This window comes from Somniosus microcephalus, unplaced genomic scaffold, assembly GCF_052327205.1.
Source record: "Somniosus microcephalus isolate GS21.2 unplaced genomic scaffold, FLI_Smic_1.0 unresolved_chr1, whole genome shotgun sequence".
NCBI classification, from domain to species: Eukaryota; Metazoa; Chordata; class Chondrichthyes; order Squaliformes; family Somniosidae; genus Somniosus; species Somniosus microcephalus.
In genome coordinates this window covers 112164653-112183018 of record NW_028225179.1, presented here as the reverse complement: position 1 = coordinate 112183018, position 18366 = coordinate 112164653, and the positions used below count along the sequence as shown (strand labels likewise).

Sequence of the window (18366 nt, the reverse complement as noted above, 5' to 3'; positions counted from 1 at the left end):
CACCTCACCAAGATTTTAAAAGCCGTTATAATTTCACAGAAACATTTCTACACACTGGAGCAGAAGACATTAGAGATAGGAAAAGACATATTGGACATAACCACCCCACCATGGTGGGACTTGTTCACTAACATAGAGGTCCCCGCCTGGATTAGAATAGCATCCCATATCCTAGTAGTATGTCAGGTTTTGATTGTGATATTTTTGCTCTTCGTGCATTGCAAAAGAGGCAAACGCCTCCAGAGGCACGAGAACACAGGAGAATGGAGAGAACGCTATGTGCAAATGGGGGAAGCAGATACCCCACTCTAAGCTGCTAGTATAAGATTAAGCGTCCCTCCATTTAAAAAAAAAATTTTGTGATTGTTTTGGGTTATAAGGAAATAAGTATTGTTATGTTATTAGTCGTTCTTAAGTTTTTTTGGATTAATAAAAGATGCATGCAGATGGTGCCAGGGGGTATCAACCCCCGCACATCTGACAAGTGAATGTGTTATAGTTTAAAATACGCTGTCTATGATTGTCCAAATGTACAAAAGGTAATTTTCGTTTTCTGCGGAAATGGGAACTGCATGTGTCGTGAGGGTCATAGATAGCTAAGTGCCAGGAATGTTTGGATGTGGGGAATCAGGGAAAATTTGTTCATCAAGGATTATTGATGCTTTAAGCAAGCTATCAGTATCACAGGGGGGCCTGTAAGATTCGCAATTTTCAGCAAAAATCACGCAAGAAAACTGGATAAAATAAGACTGTTTATTGACCAAAGTAAGCTTGCACAGAAAAACCTTTGATAAAAGGGCATACAAAATGGCCGCCAGGCCCCGTGATCAGTTTCTGAACCATTTTATTTCTGTTACTGCAAGCCAGACAGGCTTGTGGATTGAAGACAGTGAGCCCGCGAAAGCCAGTATCTGGGAACCGAAACTCAGAGGAACAGCATACATATTCAATGGATTACAAGTACAGGATGGGGCCCATCAAGATATGGGCAGACAATGCAAAATCACTCATACCCATTTATTGTACAAAGGAAAAACCGTTTAGCAGCCATCAAGGAAAATCTCCGGACCGATCAATATGCGAACCGAGCCGCGGTGACAATGCAAAAGGCATTAAAAGACATTATCGGCCAGGAAGGCCAGTTTAAGTTATCACCGGCTCCGTTACAAGACAAAGCGCCCCTGCAGAGATTTCTGCCCGCCAAAATTAATACAAAGACAGGACTATGATTTGGCGGGAGATAAGACTGTTCCAAAAGAGTATAACTATGGATTGAAAGTCTATATACGTTACTTCAACTTCTTCGGACGGGGCCAGGATCGGCGCCTCTTCCACTTCGGCAGATGCAGAATCGATGAAAACGTTTTCGTCTTTTTAAAGACGGACGGTTTCGGTAAAAAGACAACGTGGTCGGTGTTCAGCCAAACAAGGCTCGGCCACGACGAGAAGACGACGAGGGTGGCCCGGGTACTGGGGTCGGGAGATCATCGACGACCCAGGCCGACGGAGAAGAAACCCTCTGGAGAACCGACCAGGCCGGAGGCAAAAGGACAGTCCGGGCCTGACACTTCCATGTCTCAACATCCCATTGGGTTGTTGTTCTACTCCATGAACAAAAATCCACGACAGGCTTAGTGGATCTCAACCTTGACGAGCGCTCATCGAGGCTGTGTCTACCCCATCGCCTTGAGAGAGAGAGAGAATATCGACTGCGCCAGAAGTTTCCAAATCCACGTGACGACGGAAAGCGGTGCCAAAAGGGCTGCGAACCCCCCTTTCTCGCGATTTCGAGAGTGGTGAGCATGATCCCAGGTTCCCCAGGTCGAAACTTAGTTTAGGTATAGGGGAGGGAGTTAAGGGAAATCGTAATGTGTTTCCCCTTTTACGATGTGCCGTGTGTTCCCCATTTCCATAGAGTCAAGTTCATAAATTTGTGCATGATTGTAGTTACTTTAATCTGTGCCTATGACATGTATTTTGTAATGCTTCAAACTGTTTAAAAATAAAAGCATCCATTTCGTGCTATTCAGCCTGGTCTATTGAGTCCTTTTCTCTGCACTACTGTTCTCTGCATCTAAGTCCAAGGTCTAGAACCGTAGGGGGAGTGGGTCGAACCACTCAAGGGTAATTCTTGCACGAAGCCTGGCAGGAGGCCAGAACGGGCAAGAGAGCAGGAAAAAAAACCCTACATGAGAGAGAGTGAGAGAGTGTGAGAGAGAGTGAGAGAGAGTGAGAGAGTGTGAGAGAGTGTGAGAGAGAGTGAGAGAGTGTGAGAGTGTGAGTGAGAGAGTGTGTGAGAGAGTGTGTGAGAGAGTGTGTGAGAGAGTGTGAGAGAGAGTGAGTGAGAGAGTGTGAGAGAGAGTGAGAGAGTGTGAGAGAGAGCGAGTGAGAGAGTGTGTGAGAGAGTGTGTGAGAGAGTGTGAGAGAGAGTGAGTGAGAGAGTGTGAGAGAGTGTGAGAGAGAGTGAGTGAGAGAGTGTGTGAAAGAGTGTGTGAGAGAGTGTGAGAGAGAGTGAGAGAGTGTGTGAGAGAGTGTGTGAGAGAGTGTGAGAGAGTGTGTGAGAGATGGATGTCCCCAAATCGCGAATAATGCAAGAATCATCCAATTTATTTCCTTCTTCTTTCTATTATTAATAACTTTTAAGTCCGTATTTGTGTGTAAATTGAGTTTTATAACAATCCTGTTATAATAATGTACTAACCATATAATAATAGTATTTGATCGCCTCACTGCCAGTAGGAGTGACAGCTGTTACATCGGCAGAAAACGAGCTGTCTGGATCGAGCACGTGGTGCGGTACATTGAAGTGGAGGAAGCTCTTGCTCTTGGACTGGTAGATTCGCACCGTTTTCTTCGCTTCACTAATCTCTCTTCCAGGAGTCCCATCCCCAGCTGTCACCTGACAGAAGAAGACAGACACAGGTTAAGCCAAGCTTTGACCTTTCCCCCTAGCTGTTTTTATCCAATCAGATGTATGGACATTACTTGGTGAAGAAATTCGCTGAGAGATTTCTCACGGATTTGGTTAAGGATCAAAGTATTGTAACAGTTACACGCGATTATAATACACACCCCTTAATGTACTTCTACTACATTCAGCTCTCTGGATTTAAACCACCCATTATCCATTCTCTCCTTAGGATGGTATTCCCTTTATTTAAATAGTGGGTATAGGGATGTGATACAGAGACGTTAACAACCCCTACTATCAGCAATGCATCCACAGAGCACCGCTACCCTGCATCTAAACAGTTCTATAAATCTCCCAGGCAGTTCAAGGTATCTTTAAGATGTAGTCCCCCCACCTGAGTGGAGTTACACCACAGACTCTCAGAAGCTTACGCACCACAAGACTATCAGCTGGTGTTGGGCATCGCAAGTCTTGCTTACTGACATGATACCCGAGTTACACTGCTTTGGCCTATGCCCAAAGGTCGTAGAAGGCCAGTCTAGCATGTGTTAAATTAGCAGCACTAATAATCCACTGATTGTGGTGCATTGCATCCATTAATGATAATAACGACATGTAAACCTGAAAAATTAAGTGTGCGGCAGATTTTTTAATTTCACTCTGGGGAGTATGGGCGCTGCAGGCATGGCCAGCGTTTATTGCCCATCCCTTCTTGCCCTTGAGAAGGTGGTGGTGGGCCTTCTTCTTGAACTGCTGCAGTCCGTGTGGTGAAGGTACGCCCACAATCTTTTACACAGGATTACATTGGATATACGGCACACAAACAGGCCATTCGGCCCAACCAGTCCATGCTGTGTTTATGCTCCACTCGAGCCTCCTCCAGTCTTTCCTCATCTAAATCTATCAGCGTAACCCTCTATTCACTTCTCCCTCATATGTTTGTCCAGCCTCCCCTTAAATACATCGATACTATTCGCTTCAACCACTCCCTGTGGTAGCGAGTTCCACATTCTCACCACTCTCTGGGTAAAGAAGTTACTTCTGAATTACCTATTTGATTTCTTGGTGACGATCTTATATTGATGGCTTCTAGTTATGCTCTTCCCCACAAGTGGACACATTCTCTCTGTGTCCACTCTATCAAAATCTTTCATAATTTTAAAGACCTCTATTAGGTCACCCCTCAGTCTTCCCTTTTCAAGAGAAAAGAGACCCAGCCTGTTCATCCTTTCCTGGTATGTATACCCTCGTATTTCTGGTATTGTAGGAATTAACGAATTCCTACGAATAACGGAGATCGACACCAGAGAACAATTAAACAGGTCTTTACTCAACGGAGATGCCACGAGGACTGCCTGGGCAGCCCCGTGGCTTGCGACGTGATGTCATCGCGTTTACCTGTGTTTTCCCACGCTCTTAAAGGGGCCACGCCCCGTACATGCAAACTCTATATACAAAACACAATAATGCCTAACACAATGGTACAGGTTTAGGCTGGTGTTAGAACATCGTTAAAGAGAATTATATACAGTTAGCCAGAGTCATTCAGTGGTTCTGCCACATGCGCCCCCCCAGAATTCGCTTTAACGGACAAAGTCAAACGGTGAGGGGGTCTGACGAGCCTGTCAGAACAACTCCTGTACTCTCGAGGCGGAGGCTGCTGGTCGTCTGGCGGTCTGGCGGGCGGTCGCACTTGGTCTGCCGTAACGACGATGGGTGGCCGACCCCGTCTCGGCAGTTGTGCTGTCTCGACGGGGCGGTCGAGGTCTAAATGTGCTGGCTTTAAGCGGTCGACCGAAATGTGGTCCGGTTTACCACCGACATCTACCGTGAAGGTTTTGTCCCCTGCTTCCAACACACGGAAGGGACCGGTATATGGGGCCTTGAGTGGATCCCTATGTGCGTCATGGTGAATAAAAATGTATTCAGCCTTGTGAAGCTCCATGGGAACGTGTGACCTCTGCAGCCCGTGGTGCGAAGTGGGCACCGGTGCGAAACATCTGGCCGCCTCTTGGTGACTAGCAAACTGGGCAGACGTGGACCATGGCTCCATCAATGTTGGTAGGAAGTCCCCTGGGACTCGCAGCGGCTGACCATACACAAGCTCCGCTGATGAAGAGTGAAGGTCTTCTTTGGGTGCCGTGTGAAGACCAACAGGACCCACGGAAGCTTGTCTGCCCATCCAGCGTCCTGGAGGCTGGCTCTCAGGGCGGTTTTCATTGAGCGGTGGAAGCATTCGCAGAGGCCATTCGCCTGTGGGTGGTAGGCTGTGGTGTGGTGCAATTTGACACCGAGTCCTTGGGCCACTGCATTCCAGAGTTCGGAAGAAAACTGCGGTCCCCTGTCTGACGAAATATCTGCGGGCACTCCGAAACGGGCGATCCAGGAGGAAATGAACGCCCTGGCCACGTCCGCCGAAGTAGTGGATGACAGAGGGGCCGCCTCCGGCCATCTGGTGGTGCGGTCAACCATGGTCAGGATGTGTGAAAAACCATGGGAGGGTGGGAGTGGTCCTACCAGGTCCATGTTGACATGGTCAAAACGTCGCTCCGGAACTGTGAAGGTGGCCAACGGAGCTTTGCTGTGGCACTGTACCTTGGCCTTTTGGCAGACCACGCAGGTGTTGGCCCAGTCGTGGACATCTTTATGCATGCCATGCCACATGAATTTTGCTGACATCAGCTTCTGAGAGGCCTTCATTCCTGGGTGTGACAACCCATGTATGGCGTCGAACACTTTGCGGTGCCAGACGACTGGCCCGACAGGGCGAGGATCCTGTACGGAGACTGTTATGTTCATTAATAACTAATCGTTTGCATTATGAACAGTTAGCTTTTGCTTAGCCATTTATTCGGTACATGTTCTCTATTATACAGCATCCTGTAGAGATTCAGCATATGTACTTCTGTGTGCAGGCAGCCATCTTGACTACTGCCTTGTGGGTAGCCTAGTGCATTGTGGGTAGTGTAGTCTTAAACACATACAACTAAATATACAGCTCTATACAGCTCTACGACTCCATCTAGTGTACCACTCTAGAATGACATGTTATTGATCATTACACCCCCCTTTCTTTGAGGTTAACAAAATCAATATCAATCAACTTTCAAGAAAAACGATAAAGATGATATCAGTAACACTTTTGTTAGTGCTCTATAAACATAAACATTTCACAACAGTCAATACATTTTCAATATAGTTTTCTTTGTACTCAAAGATTAAGTCTATCAGACTTTTTTACTACACGTGTGGGTCTTCTCAGCACAAGTAAGTCTGATGTGTTTTCATGAGATTGTTCTGGTGGTGAATGACAAGATTCAGTTGCGGCATTGTCATCAATCTGCTCTTGGATAGTTTCTTGTGTTTTCAGGAGGGAACGGCGGTTCCTCCTGAGAATCTGTCCTTCCTCAGTTCTAACAGCGTATGACCTTGGTTGTACTTCCTCAAGAACTGTAGCTTTCCTGTTCCATGCATCTGGATCCTCAATCCTGACAACATCATCCCTTGTCAATGGTTTTAGAGTTTTGGATGACTTGTCATAGTATGATTTCTGATTCAGCTTTAACAGTTGAAGTCTCTGTCTCAGTTCCTCACTTTGCTGTTCTTTTGCACAGCAGGGTAGCATGGTGCTCAACTTGCGACCCATTAGTAGTTCAGCAGGTGAAGAACCACAGTCTAAAGGTGAGGCTCGGTAGCTCAGCAGGGCGAGATAAGGATCAGACTTGCTTTCTGTTGCTTTCTTCAGTAGCTGCTTGAGAACTTGAACACCTTTCTCTGCCTTACCATTTGACTGAGCATACAAAGGACTGGATGTGATGTGCTGAAAGTCACACTGTGCTGCAAACTGTTGCCACTCCTTACAGTTGAAGCATGGGCCATTGTCGCTGACGGCAATCCTGGGAATTCCATGCCTGGCGAAGATGGATTTCACATGCATTATGACACTGCTTGCTGATGTGCTTGAGAGCAGCACCATCTCAGGATAGTTAGAATAGTAGTCAATCACTATTAGATGTTCTTTACCATTTAAATGAAAGAGGTCCATACCAACCTTTTGCCATGGTGCTGTTGGTAAGTCAGCTACTATCATTGGTTCCTTTGTTTGTTTGTTTTGGTGTTTCTGACATGTCTCACATTTGCCTATCATGTTCTGAATGTCCTTATTTATGCCAGGCCAATAAACAGTGTCTCTTGCTCTCCTTTTGCATTTTTCAATTCCGAGGTGTCCCTCATGAATCCTTTTGAGCATGTCTTGACATATAGCCTGCGGAATGACTATTCTGTTCTGTTTTAGTAATAGTCCACTTGCAACACTCAATTCTGACCTTATGTGAAAGTATTTTGGACAGGAACCTTTTGGCCAAACATGATGAATGTTCTCTATTACTGTTTGTAACACTGTATCATTTACTGTTTCTGCTGCTATTTGCTTTGATTTTGTGTCTGACACGGGCAGCGCAGCAGTGACCATACTCACATGAACATCCACGTCTTCTTCAGTAGAGCTCACATGACTCATTGTGGGTGCTTGGGATAGTGCATCTGCTAACACTATGTATTTGCCTGGTGTGTAGATCAGTTCAAAGTCATATCTTTGCAGCTTCATCATGAGTCGTTGAATCCTTGGAGACATCTCATTCAGGTTCTTTTTTATGATGGCAACCAGTGGGCTGTGGTCTGTCTCAACTGTGAAGGTGGGAAGTCCATATATATAGCCATGGAACTTTTCTAATCCAACGACCAAGCCTAGACATTCCTTTTCAATCTGGGCGTATCGACACTCAGTATCAGTCATAGACCTGGAGGCATAGGCAACAGGCTTCCAATATTCACCCTCTGCTTGTAGCAAGACCGCGCCTAGGCCATCTTTTGATGCATCCGTTGACACTTTGATTCTCTTTGTTGGGTCAAAGTAAATGAGTACTGTAGTGTCCGTGTGTAGATAAAGACACTGAAGACAGGAGTTGGTTCACAGGTATTTACTAAGCAAGTCTGGGGGGGGGTTCTAAAGGATATACACAATACACAGGCTTATATAGCCCAAGTGGCAATTACCGGCATTACGCACACCTGGGGCTCTTAAAGGCACATACACCACAATTGCTCTTAAAGGCACATACACCACAATTCCTCCCCTCCTAGCTAACTAGTACATCATATTTTAAGTAATTATTAATTACATGTTATATGCAAAATAATATACATTGCTGTATTAATTAATTATAAGTTAGTCTCTCAGGAGGCTTCCTGACTCGATCCGGATAACGCCTCGGGGGTGTAGTAGTTTCTGGTGGTGTAGTAGGTTCTTCTGGCAAGGCTGATTCGGCTTGAAGGCCAGTGTCGGGTTCATCGGGTTCCAGTATCACCGGATCGGAGGTAGATATGGGTATCTCTACTTCATCGTTAGATGTATAGCGTGGTGGTGTAGGTTGTCCCTTTTCGGATGACTTGATGATTTGGTCAGCATGGCGCCTTATTATGCTTTCTCCGATGTCCACGGTATACATCAGTGGTCCTAGTCGTGTGCAGATAGTTCCAGGCTGCCATTTCTCGGTACGGTAGTCCCGGGCCAAAACCGGTTGGCCTATCTGGAAGGCCCTAGTTGGCCTTTCATTCATGCCCTGAAACTGCCGGTTCTCCACGTCCCTTCGGATGTTGGGCTTGACCAAATCCAGCCGGCATCTTAGGTTTCTATTGTAGAACATCATGGCGGGAGTTTGGTTTGTAACCATATGTGTTGCATTCCTATATGCAAATAAGAAGTTATCCACCTTGTGCTGAAGTTTTATGTCTTCATTACCCATGGCCTTTATGGCCTTCTTAAAGGTCTGGACAAACCTTTCAGCCAATCCATTGGTGGCGGGATGGTATGGGGCGGACGTGTAGTGCTTTACCCCATTGTTCTTTAAGAACTTTCTGAATTCTTCGGACACAAATTGCGGTCCATTATCAGAACAGATCTGTTCCGGCAGCCCATTCCTGGCAAATATGGTCCTTAACACTGGATGGTTTTTTCCATGGTGGTGGAGGACATCTTTATTACCTCCGGCCACTTGGAGTGTGCATCAACTGCGATTAAGAACATTGAGTCCATAAATGGACCAGCAAAGTCAATGTGCACCCTTTGCCAGGGAGATGAGGGCCACTCCCATGGATGTAGAGGGGCCTGTGGCGGAGCATTTTGGACCTTCTGGCATCCTAGGCAGCTCTTGGTCATGTCTTCGATGTCTCCATCGATACCTGGCCACCATACAAACGCCCTAGCTAGGTTCTTCATTTTCACTCCACCCAGATGCCCCTCGTGAAGCTCCTTTAGCACTTTATCCTGGAGTTTGGGTGGAATCACCACTCTGGATCCACACATCAAGGTTCCTCGGCACACTGACAGCTGTTCTCTTCTTTGCGAGAATGCTGGCAACAGTGGTTCGCCATGTGCTGGCCATCCCTTCATTGTTAAATCGTAGACCCGTGAGAGAGTAGGGTCATTTCTGGTCTCCCTTTCAATGGCAGAATTTGTCACCGGTAGACATTCCACTATGGTCGAGTGGAATATCTCTACTGGGTCAACTGTAGGTGCCTCTTCTATCGTTGGCAACGGCAGGCGCGATAAACCGTCAGCATTCCCATGCTGTTTTGACCCTTTGTATTCAATGTTGTATTGGTGTGCCCCTAGAAAAAGGGACCACCTCTGTAGTCTTTGTGCCGTCATAATGGGGACACCTTTCTTAGGGTTGAATATGGAGATGAGGGGTTGATGGTCAGTCAGCAAGGTAAATTTTTGTCCGTGTAGGTAATGGTTGAATTTCTTCACTCCCCATACCAGGCTGAGTGCTTCCCTGTCTATCTGGGAATAGTTACGCTCAGCTGAGTTCAATGAGCATGACGCAAAAGCTATCGGCCATTCCAAGCCATCAGGGAATCTATGGGACAATACCGCTCCTATGCCGTAAGGGGATGCATCGCACGCCAGTCTGATTGGTAGTGATGGGTTGTAATGAGCCAAAACTTTCTCGGATGTGATTAAGTCTTTACATTTATGGAAGGCACGTTTACAGTCTTCGTTCCATTTCCAAATCACTCCTGTGTGTAGAAGATCATTAAGAGGGTGTAGAATAGTTGATAAATTCGGTAAAAATTTATGATAGTAATTTATTAATCCCAGGAATGACCTCAATTGTGAAACATTTTCAGGTGCTGGGGCTTTTATAACTGCTTCAATTTTTTCAGGTGACTTATGCAACCCTTCCTTATTAATTATGTGGCCACAATATGATATCTGATTTTGGAAAAATTCGCACTTGGGGCGATTTGCTCGTAGGCCCCGTTCTTTCAGCCTAGTGAGCACCTGCTCCAAATTGGCAAGGTGCTCGTTGTCGTTTTCTCCTGTTATAAGGATGTCGTCTAGGTAACACTGAGTCCCCGGAATCCCTTGCAGGACTTGCTCCATAGCTCTTTGCCAGATAGCTGGAGCTGATGCTACTCCAAAAACCAGTCGATTGTACTGGTACAGGCCTTTGTGTGTGTTTATTGAGAGATACTTTTTAGAGGTCTCCTCAACCTCCATCTGTAGATATGCCTGTGCCAAGTCAATTTTTGTGAAACGTTTTCCTCCGGATAGTGAGGCGAAAATATCTTCTATCCTCGGAAGAGGATACTGTGTCGTGTGAAGGACCGGGTTTACAGTCACCTTAAAGTCCCCACAGATGCGAATTTTTCTCTGTTCCTCAGAGTTATTTTTCAATGCTTTTTTCATGACTGGAACGATGGGTGTTGCCCATTCGCTCCAATCTATTTTGGATAATACGCCTGCCTTTTCCAAATTCTCCAGCTCTGCCTCGACTGCCGGACGTATTGCGTATGGCACCGGTCTTGCCTTAAAAAATTTTGGAATTGCTGCATCTTCCACTTTTATTGAGGCGGTGATGCCTTTCAAGGTTCCTAGTTTCTCTTGAAACACTTCTTTGGCGTTGGCCAAGATGTCTTTTAATCGTTCAGGTATGATGTCATCATTGTTTTTTTCCTTACTGGTCACCATCAGTGCCTGAATGGAGTGCCAGTCTAAACGTATCTTCCTTATCCATTCACGTCCCAACAACGGTGGACCACCATCTTGTAGAATGTATAAATACAACTTTTGTATTTCTTTGCCGTTGTATACCACAGGCACCTTTATTTTTCCTTTGGGGTATACTTTCTGCCCCGTATATGTTTTTAAGATAATGGATGTGTCTTTTAGAGGTATATGCGAAAATAGCCTCTCGTAATCTCGTCGATTTATTACGGTTAGAGCTGATCCTGTATCTAGCTCCATTTTAACTGGGGACCCTGCTATTATGAGGGTAACCCAAATGGTCTGGTAATCTTCATTGGCAATTACATTATGTAATTTGAGAGAGCTTAGTCTCTTGTTCCCGGAGTCGCTATCGCTCTTCTGGTCTTTGGAGCTACTGTCCATCATCATTTGTACCTTTCTGTGCTTTTCCTTATTGATTCTTTTCCCGTTAGTGGATTTTTTATTTTCAGATCGACATACACGTGGAATGTGTCCCATCTTTCCGCATCGCCTGCATGCTTTTTCTTTGAACCAGCAATCCCTCTGGTCATGGTTGGATCTGCCACAGCGATAACATCTCTCGAAACCCCGTGTCATTTCATGGGTGCCGAAGTCCTGTGGCCTTTGCTGTATCTTTGCCGCTCCTATTGCACTGAAAGCCTTGTCCAGTGTTAAATCTTTTCCAGAAGATACCTTTTTTTGTGTTTCTACACTTAGGGGATCGCAGATGAATTTGTCTTGCAGAGAATCTGCCAGTCCTGCCTCGAATTGGCAGTGTAGGGTATCAACAATCTCCTCAAAATTCTTGTCCATCGGTTCGGCTGGAGTGATTAAGTTGCATAACAGCTTGTATGTTTCTGCGCCCATTAGATCCAGAAGCACTGAAGCTTTTTTTTCATCTTCTATTCCATTTGCGGTGCAAAACACCTCCACTCTTTCTACATATGTGGTCCAATCCTCTATCTTGTTATCAAAAACATCAATATTGCCAAAGTTAGGCTCTGTTTCGTTATCAAAAGCATCAATATTGCTAGACTTAGGCATTTCAAAAAAGATATGGCGCTTCCCGCGCTTTTTTTTTCTCTCTGTAGCAACGATATGGCGCTTCCTGCACTTTCCCGCCGCTGCTACCGATAACAACGCAGTTTTACTGTGGTTTCCGTTTATTCACTGTTGGAGACTCGTTCCCGACGGAGGTCTAAACGCTGACCTGCTTGCCGTGCCGGCTGTCTCCCGAGTGCACCCTCCCAGTCCGTTATTGCTTGCCTCCGATTTCGCTGCCTGTCTCAGCTGTAGAGCCCGACGCTGGAGCCCCAGCCTGACGCCCAGGAAGGATTAGCGCAGTACCTGCCACCAGCTTGGCCAGCTGGTGAAACCACAGTTTCTATTACTTCCTTGAGTCTTCTGGACGCTGGAGGAGTCGATGTCCTTGAGGTGCTGCCGAATTGCAGGTAAGTCCGTTTCCACCTCGTCGCCACTGTAGTGTCCGTGTGTAGATAAAGACACTGAAGACAGGAGTTGGTTCACAGGTATTTACTAAGCAAGTCTGGGGGGGGTTCTAAAGGATATACACAATACACAGGCTTATATAGCCCAAGTGGCAATTACCGGCATTACGCACACCTGGGGCTCTTAAAGGCACATACACCACAATTACAGGTGTGGTTGTCAGCACTATTTTGAGATTCACCCACTCTTGTTCATGTCTGTCTGTCCATGCGAACTCATTTGTTTTATGTAACAGGTCTCGCAGACAGGCTGTCTTGGCTGACAAGTTAGGAATGAACTTTCCAATGAAGTTCATCATCCCCATGATGCGTAGCACTCCTTTTTTATCAGTGGGTCGCGGCAAGTTAAGTATGGCATTTACTATTTCCACATCTGGCTCCATTCCTTTACCAGATAGATTATCTCCTAGGAAAGTGACTTCCTGGATGCCAAACTGACACTTGGCTTTGTTGAGCTTCAGTCCATTCCGGCGTATGCTCTCTAGCACTTTAGTCAGTCTCTCATTGTGTTCTTTCAGTGTGGAGCCCCAGATGATGATGTCATCAACATAGACCCGAACTCCTTCCAGACCTTCAATTATGTGTTCCATCGTTCTATGAAAGATTTCAGATGCAGATATTATCCCGAAAGGCATTCTGAGGAAACAATACCTGCCAAATGGTGTGTTGAAGGTACAGTATTTGGTGCTCTCTTCATCCAGTTTTAGTTGCCAAAATCCTTGTGAGGCATCGAGCTTTGTAAAGTATCTGGCACCTGACATTTCACTGGTGATTTCTTCGCACTTGGGAATGTGGTAGTGTTCACATTTTATGTTTGCATTTAAGTCCTTTGGATCCATGCATATTCTTAGATCATTGTTCTTTTTCTTTACACATACCATGGAGTTAACCCAGTCTGTTGGCTCTTCGACTTTCCTGATGACTCCTAGTGTGGTCATTCTGTCCAGTTCATTCTTGAGCCGGTCACGCAGGGGTGCTGGAACTCTTTGTGGAGCATGTACCACTGGCTGAGCATCCTCCTTTAGCTTGATCTTGTAAGTGAATGGTAGAACTCCAAATCCTTTGAACACACCCTGGAAATTATTCACTACAGAATCCACCGAGTCATCTGGTCTGCTTATGGCACAGTTTATACGGTAGACTCTCTTGACCAGTTCTAAGTCCTCACAAGCTTTGTCACCCAGTAGTGAATCAAGTCCTTCAGCCACAACAGAAAACATGAGATGATGCACTTTGTCTTTGACTGTCACTTTAAGTCTGCATACACCTAAGCTATCTATTTTCTGTCCATTATAGTCCTTCAGTAGTACTGACTTTTTCTGTATTTTGGGCTTTTCTTTCATGTTTTTAATGTCACTCATACTGATTAAGTTTGCTTTTGCCCCAGTGTCCAGTTTCAATGTAACTAATGCTCCATTTATCTGCAGTGGGATCATCCATTTGTCCTCTTTTACTGCATTAATTTTATGTTCAGCATTGTCCATATCTGAGGGCTGCACATTTTGTGTATCATTTTTGACATTGTCACATGACACTATTCGTACAAAAATTGTCTCACTTAAATCAGTGTCGTCAATCAAACTGCCTTGGACTTGTTGCCCTTTCTTTCTTTTTACTTTTGAAAAGCATTGTTTGGCAAAGTGATTCTTTCCATGACATTTTGTGCACATTTTTCCAAATGCTGGGCATTGTCTTAACTGGTGTTTGTAACCACAGCATTTACAATTAAAAATTCCTTCCTCCGATTGCTTTTCATTTCTGTTCTGCCCATGTTTCTTCCCTTTGTAGGACACAGCACTGACAGCAGCACTTACTACAATCGCATCATTATTGATTTCACTGAAAGTCTTCGCATGCTTTTGAGCTAGCTCGCTGGCTTTTCATATTTTCACAGCATTTTCCAATGTTAGTTCGGTTTCTTCCAACAGACGTTCCCTGACCTTTTTATCATGAATACCAAACACAATTTGGGCACGAATCATGGATGCTTTCAGCTCAGTGAAATTACATGTCTGTGCTTTCAGTTTCAGATCGGTCACAAAGCTATCAAATGTCTCATTTTGCCGCTGTGTCCTTGAACAGAACACATACCTCTCATAGGTTTTGGGAGAACAATGTGTATCAAATTTCTTTAGCACATCGTCTAATTTGTTTCTGTTCTCTTCTGGATTAAATACAAATGTATTAAATACCTCTATCGCCTGTGGGCCTGCAACCATAAGCAGCAATGCTACTTTCCTTGTGTCTGACTTTGTACCGAACCCGATGGCAGCAATGTAGAGTTCGAATTGCTGTTTGAAAGCTCGCCAATTGTAGTCGACATTTCCTGTGAGATTCAAACCTCCTGGTGGCTTCAAAGTCTCCATGTCGCGTTTCACAATGTTTAGCAGATTTTCACAACTCCTGGTACCATGTTATGTTCATTAATAACTAGTCGTTTGCATTATGAACAGCTAGCTTTTGCTTAGTCATTTATTCGGTACATGTTCTCTATTATACAGCATCCTGTAGAGATTCAGCATATGTACTTCTGTGTGCAGGCAGCCATCTTGACTACTGCCTTGTGGGTAGCCTAGTGCATCGTGGGTAGTGTAGTCTTAAACACATACAACTAAATATACAGCTCTATGGCTCCATCTAGTGTACCACTCTAGAATGACATGTTATTGATCATTACAGAGATGTCACACAACAGCGTGATAACTGCTGAATGGAACTAGACGTCGGCCAACTGGAGGCCAGTGATGGCCGTTTTGTAAGCTTGGACTTCCGGGTCTGAGGCTTGGTCCGCTGCCATGAGGGCGTAGTCGATGCCCAAATGAACTGTATTGAAGATCACGCGGGAGAGGCAGTCTGCCACCAGGTTGTCTTTACCGGCCACGTGCTGTATATCCGTGGTGAATTTGGATATGTAGGTCAGTTGACGCTGCCGTCAGGCTGACCACGGTTCGGCGGTCTTGGCCATTGCAAAGGTTAGTGGCTTATGGTCCACAAAGGCGGTGAATGGATGTCCTTCCAGTAGGAACCGAAAATGGCGGATGGTCAGAAAAAGGGCGAGCAACTCCTGGTCGAACGTGCTGTATGCTCTCTCATTCTGCCGTAGTTGACGTTTGAAGAATGCCAACAGCTGCCACGTCCCGTTCACCCACTGCTGTTGCACGGCACCAACTGCGTAGTCTGACGCATCGGTGGTGAGGGCGATGGTGGCTCCTGGCAGCGGGTGCACCAGCATAGTCGCGTTGGCTAAGGCGCTTTTGGTGTCGGCGAACGCTCGGGCCATGTCATCCATCCAGTCTGCCAGGCTGTTGCCAGTCTTGCCCTTGAGGGCCTCGTACAGGGGCTGCATGAGTAGTGCCGCCTTAGGCACGAAACGGTGGTAAAAGTTTACCATGCCTAGGAATTCCTGCAGGGCCTTTACGTTCTGCGGGTGCGGAAAGGATGTCACCGCCTCTACCTTCGAAGGTAAAGGAACCGCTCCCTCTGAGGTGATGCGATACCCCAGGAAGTCAATTTGGTGCAGACCAAACTGACACTTGGCCGGGATGATAATCAGGCCGTGTTGGCTGAGGCGTCGAAAAAGGGTGCGTAGGTGACAGGTATGTTCTTCCTTAGTAGGACTGGCAATTAGGATATCATCTAGGTAGAGGAAGAGGAACTTGAGGTCCCGCAGCACGGAGTCCATCAGGCGTTGGAAAGCCTGGGCGGCGTTCTTTAACCCAAACGGCATCCGTAAAAACTCGAAGAGGCCGAATGGGGTGATGACTGCGGTCTTCTGGATGTCTTGTGGATGAACTGGGACCTGTGGTAGCCCCGGATGAGGTCGACTTTTGAGAACACGGTGTTCCCTGCCAAATGGGCAGAGAAATCCTGAATGTGGGGGATCGGGTACCAATCAGGAGTGGTGGCGTCGTTTAGGCGTCGATAGTCGCCGCATGGCCGCCATCCACCACCAGGCTTCGGGTCGATATGGAGGGGTGAAGACCAGGGACTATTTGACCGGCGAATAATCCCTAACCGTTCCATGGTTGCGAACTCCACCTTTGCGACCGCCAGCTTGCCAGGTTCCAGGCGTCGGGCCCGCGCATAGACCGGGGGGCCGTTGGTGGTGATGTGGTGTTCCACACCATGTTTTGTGGCTGTGGAGGAGAATGTGGGTCGTGTCAGGTCGGGGAACTCGCCGAGCAGGCGAGCGAACTCATCAGGAGTCGGGAACGCACAGGAGACGGTGCGCGACGTAGTGTTACTGCGGTAACACGGAAGAGAATTAAAAGTTGCTGCATTGATCAGCCGCCGGTTCCTAACGTCGACCAGGAGGCTGTTGGCGCACAGGAAATCCGCGCCGAGGAGGGGCTGGGAAACTTTGGCCGTAACAAACTCCCAGTGAAAATGTTGCCCCCGAGGCACACCTCCACTCGCCATCTGCCGAAGGTCCGAATTACTCCGCCATTGGCCGCTTCAAGGGTGGGGCCGTGTTTCCCCGTCTGCACATCGAGGGCGGACGCGGGTAAAATGCTGCACTGCGCTCTGGTGTTGCACAGAAAACGACGACCGGAGAGAGTATCAGTGATGAACAGCAATTTTCCAGCATTGCCGATCACCATCACGGCCGCGGGGTGCCCGTTAGACCCATCCCTCGGTGGTCGCATTGTCAGTCGTTTTTTCTTTGTTGGGGAAAACTGCAGGGAGGGCGGCAACGCTTCGCCTTCGCGCCGAACTGCGCATGGTAGAAACACAGCCCAGCAGGCTGACGAGCTGGGGCGGCATCTGCGGGGGATGGGTGCCTCATGGCGGCGCAGTGCTGCCGAGTTACAGCGAAAATTTTGTCAGCCTCCTCAGCGAGTGTTGCGCACTCTTCAACTTCAGATTTGGCCAGGGCAGCTTTTACCTGTTCAGGCAGTTGGCTGAGGAAAATCTCGTGGAATAGGAAACATTCCCATTCTGAGCCCAGGAGTGTGAGCATTTGGCTCATCAACTCTGAAGGCTTGGAGTCCCCGAGCCCCGGCATAGCGAGTAATCGACGGGCGCGCTCCGATTTTGTGAGCCGGAAAACCTGCAGTAACCGCGCTTTGAGGGTGTCACACTTGCGCTCCGTTGGGGGGTTTTCGAGGAGGCTGACGTTCCGAGAGGCGGTAGAGCTGTCGAGTGCGGAGACCACATAAAGATACTTGGTCTGATCCGCATCGATGTTCCTCAAGGCGAACTGGGCCTCGACCTGAATAAACCACGAGGGCGCTTGCTGCTCCCAGAACTGCAGTAGCTTTAGTGAAATGTCGTTTGCTTCCATGCTGTGCTCTTCTTTTGTGAAAATGTTCACAAAAACAGGGTCACCAATGTAGGAATTAACGACTTCCTACGAATAACGGAGATCGACACCAGAGAACAATTAAACAGGTCTTTACTCAACGGAGATGCCACGAGGACTGCATTGGCAGCCCTGTAGTTTGCGACGTGACGCCATCGCGTTTACCCGCGTTTTCCCATGCTCTTAAAGGGGCCATGCCCCGTACATGCAAACTCTATATAAAAAACACAGTAATGCCTAACACAATGGTACAGGTTTAGGCTGGTGTTAGAACATTGTTAAAGAGAATTATATACAGTTAGCCAGTCATTCAGTGGTTCTGCCACAGTATCATCCTTGTAAATATTCTCTGCACCCTTTCCAGTGCCTCTATATCCTTTTTACAATATGGCAACCAGAACTGTACGCAGTACTCCAAGTGTGGTCTTGTTGGAGTCGTTAGAAATCAACAGGCTCTGAGACTTTTGTTGCAGCAAAGGCAAAACGCGTGTTACTTTATTCACTCTCCATGAGGACTGAGGTTCTCAGCCTCGTTGCAGGGCTATGACATCATCACGCTACCGACGCATGACGTCATCACGCTACCGACCCT

General features: G+C 46.8%; 1 protein-coding gene across 1 annotated transcript in view; it reads right to left on the bottom strand.

Annotated features, from left to right (window-relative positions):
- Positions 1-739: 739 nt before the first annotated feature.
- The window catches only part of LOC147095711 (complement C3-like), a 102573-nt gene continuing 84946 nt past the window's right edge, over positions 740-18366 (bottom strand). Inside the window, exon 12 of the mRNA XM_085974759.1 lies at positions 740-2899. Within this exon, the coding sequence (XP_085830885.1) occupies positions 2684-2899 (216 nt within the window). The 3' untranslated portion in view covers positions 740-2683. The remainder of the gene's footprint in view (positions 2900-18366) is intronic.